Genomic DNA, 15,492 nt, shown 5'->3' on the forward strand with positions numbered 1-15,492 from the left:
ACTAAATCCGTGAAAAATGGGACCTCTCAGTTTACAGTCGACCAATGCACACAAACATACACACTATTACTGACTACAAAATCAATATGCCCTTGAATTACAACAATTCAAGACCATGATAATGCACGATCAGCAGTGTAAGTAAACCTGATCCAATTAAACAGTCTGCACAGTCTATTGTGCTGTCCGAGACAGCTGAACATGAACAGAAAACAGTCTTCATAACGATAGCGGTGTCATTCTTTGTGTCACCAGCTCACTTACTCAAATATCCTCTTGAATAACAAAAATGTATTCCTCAAAGCAGAGAACCTATTATCTACTCATTTTCAATCTGTAATTACTCTGAGAAATGTGGGTGTGTTCAACACGGTCTACCAGTGAGAATGCACAAGGCCTCCCCAAAGCTCCCCTTCCCTGGACTTCTAAAGTCTAGCATGTCCATTCTGCTTGTCCAGAGCCAAAATGTTTGGTGGGAAAAGTTCCCTCTGTTCATCTCTCTAAAAACATAAATAAATCACATCACTATGAGCTAATCATGAAGTCTCAAGTAGCCTGGGTAAAAAAATGGGGAGTGGGAGGGGCTGAGATTTAAAGAAAGGGTTTAGATTTATGTTGGCAGAAGACACAGGATAAAGCCTTCCTGGCATGTTCACTGGGTGCTATACACACACATAAGCACCAACACAGCATACATACAGTACATAAATACAATAACCCTTGGAGATGACTTAGATACACTCACTTGCACTGAAGGGCTTTGGAATGCTAAAAGCTGTTGATGGCTCATTTGAAGTGCCAACAGCTGAGGCTGTTACGCTGTTCTTACTGCTGTCTGTTGGCGGAAGGCCCTGTGATTTCACACTGGCACCAGCTCAAACACCGCCTCACACACAGGACCCACAATCCCCCCCTCCCGCATCATCCCACACATAACAGCACAGCCCATTTGCCTATTCTTGGCCTAGACATCAGTACTACTCTGACACCTTCCTCTATATGCTGCAACATGCATGTGCACGTGTTCAAGCCTATATACACACGTCTCACTTCAGGACATCCAGCTTAATTTGGCTGTCAAAAAATGCCTACAGATACAAAAAGATTCGTATAATTCTTTTGCTGAGACTGAAAAACTACTTTTACTCCCAATCTGAACGTTTGTGAGGATTAGCAGGTTAGCGTTTGACCTGCTTGCAGAATAGCCGACCCCAATACTTAATACCCACCATGAGGTTTGCTGGGCTTCCCTCCCCTAAGCCTATAGTCTGTCCTCCCCTTTTTATGGCTCCTGCCTGCCTGCTCACTTCTCACAGTCACAGTCTCCACCTTTACTGCTCTGCCGCCTCCGTCACACGGGACAATGAAAAGACCAAGAATGTCATTACACTCACTTAAGACTTTTAATAGGACTAGAGCACATGAACTGTGTTGGCCTGTTTGAGGCACTATACCTTTTCATGTTCTGTGGGGGGAAATTTCTCCGATATGGTATGGAGTCATGTTCCACTGGTTACATTCTTTTTGGCAAAGCTGCAAGGAGCTTAAACATTTTTACATGCATATTTCACCGCTGAAATACTGATAGAATATATTTCACACAGTGGAATGAATTTGGGTGCATAAAAGAGCATGTGTATGTATATGTGTGAAGCCTCAGTCTGTGATCTCCATCATTAGAGATGTCTGTCTCTCTACAGTGTGTCATGGGGAATATGAGTCAGGCTTTTCAGTAACCTTACACTGTCAGCCTGTTCTCACCTAGCCCAGGGGGAACATATAGCTCTTGAGTACACTGTCACTTTTCTCATTCTTACTGCTGTATGTGAGCACCTGTGTGCATGCAACCAGGCACCATCAAGACATCTAGAAATGTTGTAGAACATGTACAAATACATGTTTATTAAAACAAGGAGTGTGTGTGTGTGTGTGTAGGGGGGAGGTAGCGTGAGAGGCAGAGCTGCAGCCGCAGGAGAAACTTTATGGGGCCGCCTGCCCTGTAATCCCACTCCCACAGTCAGGCCTGCCCCGCTGAGTGAGCCCAGTTTAACTGCCCTTAACTGCTACCTGTGACAAACCTGTCTGTCTTACAACACGCAGCTGGAGGTTCCTCTGATGCTCAGTTTACAGTGCTTCAAAGGCATGTGTGTGGGTGGCTGAAAGAGCGTACTCACATTGGATCAACAGAGATGAACTGTATTGGCTTTTTCACACCTGTGCATAATTTATAGGCTTTTTTTTCTCCATGTTTGCGACAAGGCAGCTGTAATGTTATCACCTTAACTACAAGAGTAGATAAACATAGGTGTGCCAATGCCAGATTATGCAGAAGGGCAACAAACATTAGCCATATTAATGGACTTACAATACATCTTGCACATCTCAGACATGCCAAGTTAAACAGTGCAACACAATATGAAATCTCCTATCAGCTCTTGCCTGTACAGGTCACACCCTGGGCGTAGGGAGCCACCGTGTCCTGACTAGTTCTGTTGTCTTTCCACCCACACTCTCCTTAAAAAAGGTAACCATGAAATATTTCTTGCCTGTTTTGTAACTCCATTCCCATCCTGCTCACAGATTTCAATGGTCCACCTACATGTGGTCCAAGTGAGTCAGTAATGGTTTTGAGTTCATAGCCAAAGTAAACTATTTTACTTATTCAAGAGGTGATGATAGACACACCTAAGGCAAGGAAAGGGAAGACAGAGATGACTTCACTCAAGAGGAATGAGCAACAGGGAATTCAAAACAGAATAAATATATGCTGTACTATATAATAATTTAAACTGATGTTCCAAGTAACACACAAATAAGCCAGGAGCTTGTGCAATACTACATCATAAATCAATAAGTTATATCATATATACAGATATGAGGGGTGATGATAAGTCTGTGGCTTCGATTCATGTTACATCCACATGCAGTTCAGTTCAATGATTATACAGAATGTTTAAAGCTAATTACTTTATGAGCGGTTGAAGATAGGAGTTGTTGAATGTTGTTGAACGTTTGAATTCCCAGAGCTACCTCTCTGGGTGTTGCCACCATGTCCTGTGGTGTGGACCTTACAGGTAGAAAATGAGAGCATGAAGGCTATCCATTGTGTCTCACAAAGCACTGACATGCAATTATTAACTTTACATGTGTGTAACAAAAGTTGTAGAACTCATCTCCTTCTAGGCCAAAAATGTAATCGCGCCTCATAAATACTTGACTATTTGGCTTTAGAGCAGTGTAACAAGGGTCCCAAGATGGTGTATTACCTTTCACAAAAAAGGCTGAAGCCTGTGCCAGCTCCTTCTTCTGTTTGGCCTGTCTTCTATTGTGGAGGAATTCTGTGTATTGCTTAACCCTCTGGTCCACAGCATCTCGAACCAGGGTGGTGACCTCCTACAAACAGTACATTAACAGTTCAATATACATGAACAGATGTTATGACTTTGCAAGTAAGCATTAATAATGAAAAGAAGCAAGCCATGGGACTGTAAAAGTCTAAAGTGGCAGGCGAGTCTGCAACTCCACAAGTGGCTGGCAGAGAGATGGGAACAGTTTTGCAACAATGAAAACAGAAAAGGCTCAAAGTCATTTTAGATTCTACGCTGCTGCTGCTGTCTTTTGAAAAGGTCCCCAGCAGCACAGAAGCCACATATTCAATCGCAATCTTATTCACAGGCACGCCCTTCTCCCTGTGTCTGTACCTCGATGTGGTGCGTAGTAAACCAGCTGGCGTCCTCTTGGCCGCCCAGGGGCAGAACGTGGAGATCCACCAGCACAGCAAAGTTCCCACACTGTAACACAAAGAGGAAGGACAGCCACAGGTTGCTGAGGGGCATTGAGCTCAAAGGCAACAAAGAAAATCAGAGTGTGGGTGATTGACAGCGAGACAAACCACAACGACCCCCTGTGTCTTCAAACATCACCCCAGGCCTCTAGCAGCAGTCCACTCCCTCCTATTTCTCTGTCTAGCCATCTCACTACCAATCTCTTTACAAAAAAAAAGTATGGCCCTGTCTGTCTACTCATATTTCTCCTCTCTCAGCATAAAAAGTATTTCCTTGTTCTACAGGCTGTGTGATACAGTCACAGCCTCGGGTCAGAATAGGCTGCAAAAAAGAGCTCTACAGATGTACCACATAAATGAGGATTATTCTACTTTGTCTCTAAGTGGCAATAAAACTCCACAGATCTACAGTTTTACCCTCGAGTGCTCTAGAAAGCTGAGAAAAAGGCTGTGGGGTGGATTCCTGAAGCACTACATCCTTGTGTCGACGACAATAAGCTAAGGGGGGACAGGGAGGCCAGAAATGCCGCTGCTGGTTAAGTTGCTGTTACATCTTTCTCAGGCTAGCCTGATTATGGTTTACACATGAGTGCAAAAGCTGCCCGCTGCAGAGAACAAATGGATGCGGGTCTCGTGTGAACTTCGCCTCTCCCTGGACAAGGAAGTAATGGATAGACCGAGACCACCCACAACACAACAGAGGAGCAACAAGTACTGACCTAAAACCCAGAGTGATAATACAGCAAAAAGTATTAAAACAGAAAAGCAAGTCAGTCATTAAAAAGTATCACATTGTGGAACTGGACGAGTCTTCATTCAGTAACAGGGAATATTTATGCACACTAAAAGCTTTGTTTTTAGTCAGCCTCATCCCCTGGGCTAAAGTATCACAGACAGGATGACTAAACTCTACAACCCAGACTTGAGGGATGTTCCTATGACGCGTGAGAATGAATTACCAGAGTGTGTAGGGGAAGGCCCTGGCTACTTAGGACCTACATTTTGGACACATGTCTACACTTCCCAACTCTGCTGTCTTGCCCTCTTGTTTACAAAATAAATTATTTTCAAAACACCAGACTGATAATGTGTTATTTACTGTTACAAAGCTAAAGTCGGGCTGCAAACGGTTTATCTCATTACATGGCTAGATACTGACTCAGAGCAAATGAAGCCGCTGCCAAATATTTTGCATGTTTTCTTCCCCATGAGAGCATTTTCTTTTCTCATTGTCTTTGTGTAAATAACAAATGAGGTGAAGCTGCTTTTCTTGTCTTTACTGGTAGCTTAAATAGAGGAGAGGGCGCCCCCATATGACTGATCAGTGAATATTGCAAGCAGCATTTAATCTCGGTCCAGTTTTACACAGGTTTTCTGCAGAATACATTCCATCCTAAAGGCAATGCATGCTAAATCTGAATGCAAATTAGAACACTATCAAGAAATAAATACTAAGCAAAATGTAGTTATTGGTTTTACAAAGGGAGGAATACTACAGACCGGAGCAAAGACCCACATAATGCGGCAGCTCCTTGTGTATAAAATGTGTGCATGTTGCCTGTCAGTATCAGCCCATCCCTACAGATCAGCATTCTCTTCTTCCACTGACCTTTGTCTCACAGCAGCCAAACCGATGACTGGTGGCCTCTTACAATTATCCATGTGTGGGGACGCCTAGCAACAGAGGGTCAGACCTTGTCAATCAAAACAAAAAGAACCGACCAGTGGACCTGACACATACAGAATGAATTTTTGGAATACTGTCATTAGATTCTGGCTTTTAAGATCTGAGAATTGATTTTCAATGACCCTGTCACAAATCCTTAACTTGTAATGTTTTTGTGACAATGTGTCAGACAGATGTTATTTACCACAATTTCTGAGGTCATAGATGGTATTGTTGTGGCAATGAAGTGAACTGTTTATAATTATATTCTGCCTGTCTTGTGCATGCTAACTGCCAACAGGGGACATATGATGAATCCTTCAGGGTATATGGCTCAAATTAAACACGTAAATGCCAACTCTAGAGAGCAGTCCAAGGTTAATTTGATAAATATCTTCAAATGAAGAGCACAGCTTGGGGTTTAGAGTGCAATCCTTATGGAGAGGCACAGCATTGTGAATGCCCTAACATGGTTTCTGTGCTTCTGATTAAGTCAGTGTTGTGGGCTGAAAGCCAGACATCTAGCAAGCCTTAGACTAACCTCTTTTTTATCGCATTAGAACAGCAGACAAGACTCGACTAGGAGCTGGACGTTAATGATAAACAGTGGTCTGCCCGTACACAAAAACAGCATGTGATTCTGTGGGCTTCTCTGAAATTGGGGATTTTGTCAGGAATGCAAAGTAATGCAATCACCCTAATGAGAAACCAATTAATTTGTCCATCAGAAGTGCAAGTTTGCTGGAATGACATACTTCCTGCAAGGGTGTCAATCTTTGAAATGAGGCTACAGTGTATATGTGCAGCTACAAGCACTTTTGAAAAGGTCATTTGTATTGAAGGTGGTGGATAGGACAAAATAAAGGTAGAATATAATTCCACACAAAGGCTTTGGACTACAATTACATCATGTGGTCTAAATTTGTCAACTCCTTGCACAAAGACTGACCAGTGGATCTCCTGGTTGAACTCTGCCCTGACCTATGACCTTTATTTATTCCCCTTTAAGCCTGGCTCTTTAACAGAGATCTCTGATGCAGCCTAACACTTTGTAGTAATATAAAGCACAGCAGCCTTGTTTTAATTAAGTATAATAATCTGAAAGTAGCTTAAAAATCTTGATTGTTGTGTTGGAATGCTGTGAAGCGCAAAAAACTAAACACATAAATAAAGAAGAGAGTAAACTTCAAACACACTCAGGACACTTAGGCACATTAAAGCTGACATATTCAGTTATCAGATTCATGAGCTATCCTACTTTGTGTAGTTTGATTTGACACATTTAAGGCAATGCTCTGAGAAACTGTCACAGCTGTTAGAATGAAAGGCTTGATAAGGGCCAAGTTCTAGAGGAAGTTACTCTTTTCATACATACTAAAGTGGGCCAGCACGGCTTTGTTCCCTGCCTTGCACAGGCTTTTTAGAGTTATGAACAGAAGGCTGAAGGCTGAACGGGAGGTGGCAAGAAGCGCTACTTAATACCTAATCCTTTATTGTGCCATCTTTTGTGTGCTGTCACACAGTGCATGAATAGGACTGAGTCTTCCTGCAGGCCAAGCTCAACTTCTCTTCTATCCCCAGTGCCAAACTGATAAATAATACCTGCATGAGAAAAAAAAGGTTAACAAAGACAAAAACATCAGAAAAAGAGACCTCAAGTCCAGAGAAAGAAAAACATGCTTTCTCTCTGTAAATAAACAAATCCTGACTCAAGCCCACTGACAGCTCCTATGCCTTTTCTAGTCTTCAGTGTTCTGGTCTATATCACTCTCAGTTCCCTAAACACTCTCTACCTTCCCTTATCTCTCTCCCAGACCCGGCTCTCCATCCTCCTGTCTGTGTTGCTCCAAGTTGGGCACAGAGCCCAAACTCTATGAGCAGTTTCACCCGCCTCCCACCTCACTGCCCTTTGCCATTGCTATCGCGCCGTATAAGAACCAGACCTTCTCGGACTGCACTTAGCTCAGAGGCTAACACTAACCAGCCACAGATGTTTACATTGGGAAAGAAGGGGCAGCAGATGCGGTCTCACTCAATAAAACTTGCATCTCTCCCACTCTCCCTTTGTCTCTCTCTTTTTTTTTCTTTCTGCAAGTCTGCAAAGAACCCAGGGGAGCTCTTTAGATCTGTGGGTGTGACAACCTTGCTCTCAGGCTTTATTTGCTTCATTCCCTGCTCTCTGTGCTATGAGTCACCTGGATTTCCCCTAAAAGAAGACAATTCTTTTTTCACATTTTGATGCTGAGCAGTAAAACTCGAGACTTCGCGGAAGCGTTTTGTGTGCAAGCCTCCCTTCATTCAGGTAACTGTTAGCACACCTGAGTCCTCTTTATTTCATGATAAAAACAGACACAACCCCAGAGTGGAATTCGAGCAGCAAGAACAGACAGGAATATTTCCAGGTAACACTCAGCAAACAAAGCCCAGGCAGACATCTTTGAGAAATTGGTAGATAGACAGAAATAGCAAGCTGAGAGGTGTCATACCTCATTAGGAAATGTGACTTTTGGCAATGTAGGGCACTACTGAGATGAAAGAATTCTTTACCCCTGTCACTTTTTCTGGCCAAGTCAGAAAGTGTCAAAAATGTTCCTAATCAGAAAATGCAATGATTTTGTACAGAAGCACAATGTGTGGTCCATTATGAGCTCATCTATGGACTGACAACAACACTAAACAGCACACAAACCTCTGACATTAAACTGCTCTGTGATAACTCAAAGTTTTTATTCATGAAAAACAGTTTGGTCTCTGTCTCAGTCTGCTACTTTGGATGTTTAGAGAGTCAGCGGTGCATATTGCTAATAGAAGGCAGATTGCAGGGCTCTGCTGCAGTAATGTCCTGGCAGACAGCAAGCTCTTCAGTGGATCAGTGTTTTAGCCCGCAGGCCCTTTTCAGGAGGTCTGAGAAGTGGCAGGTCACTATATATTCTAAGCCTATTTAAGAGGGAGCATACCAGCACCTCCTGCAGTTCCACAGACCTCAGAGAGAGCTGCTTTGAAACATTTTAAAAGAAAGCACCATAAAACACACTGCTGAACAACCTACTAAACATGGCATGGTATATCCAAGAACATAGCTTGTAATTACTCCGTTAATTCTATTTTGTTTACAAGCCAGCAACATGCCTTTCTGAAAGCCATGTGCAAATCTGTCTTCATAATTGTGTTAGCTCATTAAGAAACATGGTGGCAGGGGTGTTTGTTTTATTAAAAAGACGCCCTAAAGAGTGCTTTGAATGCGATTGTGTGGAAGGATTCCTTCTAACATACTTGTTTGTGGTTAGTTGGTTAAGCATGGTAAGACTGTGCGCATTATATCAGGCAGAGTAACACAACAGTATCATTATCTGCCCAGTGGGAAGGAACCCTTCATGAACCTTCAGGGTTTTACTCGCAACCAACTGATGGGGGGAGGTGGGGTGGCCCTTATGCAGCCTTGCATATGAAACAAATAAAAGGGAGTGAATTCAATATCTGGTCAACTAGGCACACATGGCATTATGGAGGATGTGAGAGATCAGCACAAATGTCTGCAGCCCTCATCCAAAACTCTCAATAAATGAAACATCAACAAAAGGGAGACCAGCGGCTTTCCTTGCACTTAACAAAAACATCTGATGTGCATTATTCCTGACAGAGCAACAGACTGAGGATGAACAGCTTGGCTTTTTAATAGAATGAGTTTCCTCTGCACTGTATGGTCACGTCCATTAACAAAAGGCTCTCAGGGAAGCAGTCAGTTGAGATGAGCTTAAGGTGATCAGCATTTTTTTTTCCTCTCAAGAATGAGAAGCTAAAACATGTATCTATGCTTCCCTCTAGTGGCAAAAAGATTTGCTAAATTATATGGGCAACATGGATAATGTTGCAGCAGATAAAACTGCAAATTATATTTTCACAAGTGGCGACCATTTCAGTGGTTTAACATAACACATAATAAAGTTACTTCCTGGTATAGTGTCAGTACCTGACAACAGTCAATTGACAACAATAAAAAGACATTAAGAAAATGTAGCTTCAACCCACTGTTTAGTATTCAATGTTGATTTTATGAGAGAAAATGTGATAAAAAGCAACTGCATGACAAGATCAGAAAAAGGGACATATTTGTTGTGTACAATTTGAATTAAGTTATAAACATCAAACATTGGATATATAGTTAACATTTGAACACGTGGTATATAACATATACAGGATATTGCCACATACAACATCAAGAGGGTCTGCACTCTGCACTGAATATTAGTATTTCGTTTCCACTTACCTTAATGACAAATTTGAGAGGAGCCATTGTTGTTAGCACAGCTGCAATAATTGCAACGTTCTTTACGTTAGCTTAGCTTGTTAAACTCTAAGCTAGGTAAACGAACCTATAAACAACCCATTAATACGAATAATGAAAACACAAGCTTTGTGTAGTAAACTATACATAAACGACACCGCGAATGTGTAATAAATGCGTTTATCAAAGCGTTCTTTAAATATTGAATTAAAGTGTAAAGATTTAATACCGCCAACAGTTTTAAACCTTTCTCGAATGAGTCCGCGGAAAATGACGTCACAGTCAGTTTGTAGTCCAGAATCAGTTTGAATCGGAGTCTTTACTGGATGGATTTTGGCAACGACACAAAAAAATTGAAACTGCTGTAGTGAAGCAAATGTCTGGCTGTTATATGTGCAGTTTTAAGTTGCTAAAATGACTTGACAGAATAATTGCAAACAAAAACCGAGAAATGCGACTCTTCGCCGATTAGGACCAGGCCAAAGACAACACCACGAGCGTTGCCAAGGATACGTGTGGTGTCTGTACACTGCCTGAATGAATCTCTAAATTATCGGCACTCAAATTAATTATAAACTTGCGCTTTAATCATACTATAGCCACATTAATAGACACTGACATGTTTTTATATCAAACAATAGAAGAAAAGTATTAAAATGTGCACCTTAAACGTTTCTTTATAGTCAGGCATCGCTTTAACCCTCTATCCGGGTTGTGTTAAACAAAAGGGCTTAAAAAGGAAGGAACAGATGTAACGTATTCCGTAGAATTATTTCAGTGATGTCTCGACTCGTCAAGAAATCCCCGTCTGTTTGCACGGATCTACCACTGGACAACGCAGATATTTGGAACAAGCTTGTTTTGCTTCGACAGCTTCTGACATCTTGTTTTGGTCCAACAGCCAGACTGAAACAAGTTCACAATAATATTGGAGGGCACGTTGTCACAACCTCAGCCTCCTCGGTTCTCCTTCCAGCTATTTCCTCCTCCCAGCCTTTTATCAATCTGATAAAAACTTCTATTCTCAACCACGTCTCTCGCTTCAGTGACTGTGGTTTATTTGCTGGAATTTTTTGTCTGGCTCTGATTGAGCAAGCAAAGCAGTCTGGTCTCAGAGCAAATGTGTCAATCAGAGTGAACAGACACTTGCTGGCTCTGTGCACCAGTTACCTACAGCGAGAAGACTGTGGCTGTAAAGTAAATCTGGACTTCTGCAGCAGCCAGAACTTGATCACACTGGCTCGCAGTATTATCTCCAGTAAACCCGCATGTGTACTAACAGAGCCAGAGATCCTTCATATCAGCAAGTTAGCCGTGCAGGCCTTTTTACTGACTGTTCCCTGTACCAGCCCGGGCACAGTCAGCCTGGGCAGAGTAGTGACCGTACCTGTCGAGGGTCACCCTGTGCTAAACTCTGCAGTGTTTCCAGGATTACTAGTGGACATACCTGATGGACTTTGTCTCAGCAGTGCTGACCATCTTTGTAGTTCACTGAACATGGTGCTTTTCAGTGCATCTCTTGCTGGGGATCTTTCTGAACTTGGAGATGGAATAATTGAAGTGCACCAAGGCGTGGACACCGAATCACAGATCCTGGACCAGCTTCTTGAACTTGGCAAGCAGGTAGTTAAAGATGAGGTAAAGCTGTTTATGTGCCAGAAGGTCATCCACCCAGTTTTACAGCAATACCTGCGGAGTCATGGCATCATAGTGGTAGAGAGACTGGGGATTACGCTCATGGAGCCACTTACTGAACTGACAGGTATGATAGCTAAATATTTTTTTTATGATACACAATAAATTGAGATAAGGAAGTGATGTGTACTATAGTGACATATTCTCTGTGTCTTTTAACAAACAGGGGCTCAACCTGTGGCTGCATTACACTCAGTAATCCCAGCAAAGGCCTATGGGAAGGTGAAGGATCTCAGTATCAGACAGTTTGGATCTAAGACGATGCTGCATTTGCACCCTGTTGGAGAGTCAGCAATCTGTACAATGATCCTCTGTCACAGAAATGAGACTATGTTGAGTGAGCTGAAGGTGAGATGAAATATCTTACAGCTGTAAGACCATCAAATGCACCTAGAATAAGATCATTCTGAACATACGTTTTAATGTTAAATGTTAAAGGTGGTGTGCCAGAAGACGGAGCATGTATTGAGGCTCACTCTCAGGGAACCATCAGCCCTTCTTGGAGGTGGATGTACGGAGTCCCACTTAGCTGCTCATGTCAGACACCAGGTGAGATTGAGCCTTTGGTTTTTTTAATAGTTCAGTTTCACATTTCGTCAAGACAATGATGACATGTATTGATCATTCCTTATTTTCATCTTAGACCAAGAATGAAGTATCAGAGATGGTGTCTGCGTTACAGTGTTCGCACACAGAGTACCTTCATGGTGTAGAGGCATTCTGCTTTTCTCTGGAATCTGTGGCCAGAGCATTGGAGCATGACGGAGGGAATTCTTTGATCGATCTGACTCATGCTCACCACTGGACTCTCCCTGCAGGCATCATGAAAGAACACATGGAGGACAGCTTGTGCTCATGTGGCTGTGGGCTGGTGCAAAGTAGCCCATGTAGGAAGTGGACTTATCTGAACACTAAATATGCAGAGTTCCCTCCTGCTCCTTTATTAAGGGAGAATACCGTGCATCCACGTGTGCTGGACTCCTTCACAGCTAAACTCAATGCATTACAGGTTGCTGTGGAAACCGCTAATCTTGCTCTGGAGGTGAGGTATATCATACAAGATGTGAACTAGCAGAACTGTTGGGTTCCAGGTAAAGACATTGTTACAAAATCAATCATGAACAAACCCTCCCACCCTCTCCAGAACACTGTGGACAGACTGAGAAGCAGCTTCAGCAACAGACTCCTTCTGACCCGCTGCTCTAAGGAACGGTACAGGAAGTCATTCCTGCCGTCCGCCATCAGACTGTATAACTCCTCCTGTGTTCACTAACTCTGACTAAAGCATCACCACAGGTGCATTTCAAACTTCTCAGTTACATTAACTGTGTTTTTATGCTTCCATCTTCCCCCTTGATCTGCTTTATGTGTGTGTACATATTCTTTCTCTGTTGCTGTCATGTGCATGTATGTGTATATAAGAGTTTTGGCTGTGTTTATTAGTTTGAATCAAACTCTTGTTCTTCACCCTCTTTCTTCTATCTTTCTTTTTCTTCCGTATGTTTTTTGGCGCAGCATATCTTCAGCATACATTGACCGATTTCAGGCATTCAACTATCAAAATGTTCACCATTCCGGGTCAACTTCAATTTTTTTTCAAAAAATTATAATTTTTCAAATATTAAGCAATTTCGGTGTCATTTTTAACATGGGAGTCTATGACAGAGCCCTCATCTCTCATAGGGTCATCTGCCAAATGTATCTCCTCCTACAAATTTCATGAATTGTTCTGATTCTCCAGTAATTCAGAGCAATGCTTCAGCTGCAGCAATCAAACTTGCATTTTCTTCAGGAAATGCCCTTTTCTAGTTCTATTTATTCTTTTAAAATGCTGCTACTACAACTCAATTTCCCCACAGGGATTAATAAAGTAAATCTTAATCTTAAAACAGAGTGGATGATATCAGTTTCTTACCTATGGAAACCTAAAAACTACCGCTGTTTTTTTCCCCCAGATATATGTTCTGTTACTGTGTGTATTGAGGACTTTCCACCATAAAACAGCATCAAAGCTGGAATAAAGTACTGCTTTCATAATAAGATATGAGGCACAGAATTATTTAGACCATTAAAAAAGTACAATGGTGCAAGTAGTCTCAGGTGCCTCTCGATTAGGGCACCTATAGCAGTTTTTGTTGGACTACTTAACACTTTATGTGATGGAAAATTTCAAAGATTATTGAGATTAGGCCTTTTCTTATTGATACATACTCGGGGGGACAAAATGGAAACCTAAATTAAACAAAAACCACTGCATTGAAACCAGGATCTCAGTAGAATTTATCACAGCAATGTGCAAAGTATAAAACACTATATGAACAGATTTTAGTTCCTGAACTGACAGACTTGTACTCATGTTATTGAATTCCTTCAACCTCCTGGCTCCCCCTGCTGGTGGTATTACTCCTAACATCTCCTGGGGAAATTACAACTGAATGAACACATTGATTTTTCATGCAGCCCTGTACCATTGCTACATGTTTGATAGTTGGTGAACTGGGTTGAAATGAGGCTTCTTATTCAAAGGGACAAACAAATATGTTCAATATCAATACCACAACCATGTTTTCAATGTAACTGTAAATACTAGAAGAACAAGACACCAGAGCAAACATGCTTTTCAGTACATTTTACTTGTTTTGTAACATGAATCCTCGGCCTTATCTGAAGAGCCTTTTGGGATGCTTTTTCAGTGGAACCTGAGATCAAAAAAACTCCATTAAGGGAGTAGTTAAGTAGTATATTTTAGATTTGTGACTTTAAGTTCCGATTCTCTAACCAAGAAAGAAAGAAAAATAATAATAATAATAATAATAATACAAAAACATTTCTAAAAGACAAACAAATATTCATTAACAGAAAATGAACAGTGTTGAGGTTTAGCCTTTGTCTCTTTCTACAGGAATGAGGTGATTTGGAGAAAACAGAACACCACTCCCTGCTGGAGAAAGGAGATAACAGTTGGTGCCATTATTGACCAACAGATGAAGGGAAGGGCAGGTCATACACTCCTGGAGTGTTGGGCACGCTGGAGACAATGTTGGGCTTTAGGCAAAGGGGAGCATACATGTGGGAAAAAAACAACAAAAACACAAACTAAAGTACACATCTTTAAAATAAGACTAAAAGTGAGAGTACGCTTTATATGTATATGTGCAACAGTGATAAAAGGCACAATAGCACAGTGTGTCATGCTTTACTAGTTTCCCTTAAATTAGCATTAGAGGTCAAGTGAGTCTGGAAATTCCTCTTTCACTCTCTGCCCACTTGGTTTTTGTAGCTTAATGCTGATTATGATGCATCTCGTGGTGCCAAGAGGGAGGGACTGATGTTAAAGGACTGCATTATTTAAATGGAAATACTCGATGGTAACGGTTAAAGTCAGTCAGAAATAAGTGACATTCACATCTCAAATGACAGGACAGCAGCAGACACCGTGTGCTGCCTATATTGTCACCGAAAGACTACAATGCTCTAAAAAAAAAATGGGGTTTTTGCATTCAGTTTCTGTATGTGTTAGGAATCTTCAGGCAGCGACCATTTGCTTGACATTTCATTATGCAAATATTTAATAAATCCAAAATACAGCAGGGAGCAAAATCTGTAAGAGTTCTGGTTCTTACACTTCAAAGTAAAACATTGTGCGTCTGTGCTGATTTTAATACTTCAGCCATCTATTATTTGTTCTATCTATAGTAAGCTTGTCTAATTGATGCTCCCACTGTCACAAGTCCAATCAAAACATCGACAAAACAGAGTCGTACCTAGAGTGCAGATACTGTCTGTCAAATACCTGCTACTGTAGTTTAACCTCTGTCCTCACTTAGACCAAAACAAATGCCTTGCTGCTTGTGTGGCACTGAATGTGTAACATTTTCTACAAGTCTAGCAAAAAAAAACACCACAAAATAAACAACCATCATTGGAAATCTCCTACACTGAATTCAATTCAATAACTACAGAGCTTCAAGGTGGCAGTGTAAACAAAGACTAGAGGTGTCAGTGTTGGATTTGTGTACACAACATCCAGCTTTGATTACATTTCTGTAGTGCCCTCCCCTG

The 15,492-nt window shown here is 41.6% G+C and overlaps 2 protein-coding genes across 2 annotated transcripts in view; one reads left to right on the top strand and one right to left on the bottom strand.

Annotated features, from left to right (window-relative positions):
• slx4ip (SLX4 interacting protein) overlaps positions 1 to 9,974 on the bottom strand; it is a 28,192-nt gene extending 18,218 nt beyond the window's left edge. The window contains exons 1-3 of the mRNA XM_028423694.1: positions 9,718 to 9,974; positions 3,702 to 3,791; positions 3,267 to 3,393 (exon numbers count right to left, since the gene is read on the bottom strand). Of these exons, the coding sequence (XP_028279495.1) occupies positions 3,267 to 3,393; positions 3,702 to 3,791; positions 9,718 to 9,744 (244 nt within the window). The 5' untranslated portion in view covers positions 9,745 to 9,974. The remainder of the gene's footprint in view (positions 1 to 3,266; positions 3,394 to 3,701; positions 3,792 to 9,717) is intronic.
• A 525-nt stretch (positions 9,975 to 10,499) lies between these two features.
• On the top strand, positions 10,500 to 12,775 carry mkks (MKKS centrosomal shuttling protein). Its single transcript, XM_028423739.1, has 4 exons — positions 10,500 to 11,497; positions 11,597 to 11,778; positions 11,869 to 11,979; positions 12,074 to 12,775. The coding sequence occupies exons 1-4, from the start codon at positions 10,516 to 10,518 to the stop codon at positions 12,500 to 12,502; spliced, it is 1,704 nt and encodes a 567-aa protein (XP_028279540.1). The 5' UTR covers positions 10,500 to 10,515; the 3' UTR covers positions 12,503 to 12,775.
• Positions 12,776 to 15,492: the final 2,717 nt, after the last annotated feature.

The sequence above is a fragment of the Parambassis ranga genome, chromosome 15 (genome assembly GCF_900634625.1).
Source record: "Parambassis ranga chromosome 15, fParRan2.1, whole genome shotgun sequence".
In the NCBI taxonomy this organism is placed as follows: Eukaryota; Metazoa; Chordata; class Actinopteri; family Ambassidae; genus Parambassis; species Parambassis ranga.

Excerpts from the sequence above, each read along its gene's own strand:
- mkks (XM_028423739.1), top strand. The coding sequence starts at position 10,516 with ATGTCTCGACTCGTCAAGAAATCCCCGTCTGTTTGCACGGATCTACCA. Across the intron at positions 11,498-11,596 it reads GCCACTTACTGAACTGACAG|GGGCTCAACCTGTGGCTGCA; the intron begins GTATGATAGCTA and ends TTTAACAAACAG. Across the intron at positions 11,779-11,868 it reads CTATGTTGAGTGAGCTGAAG|GTGGTGTGCCAGAAGACGGA; the intron begins GTGAGATGAAAT and ends TAAATGTTAAAG.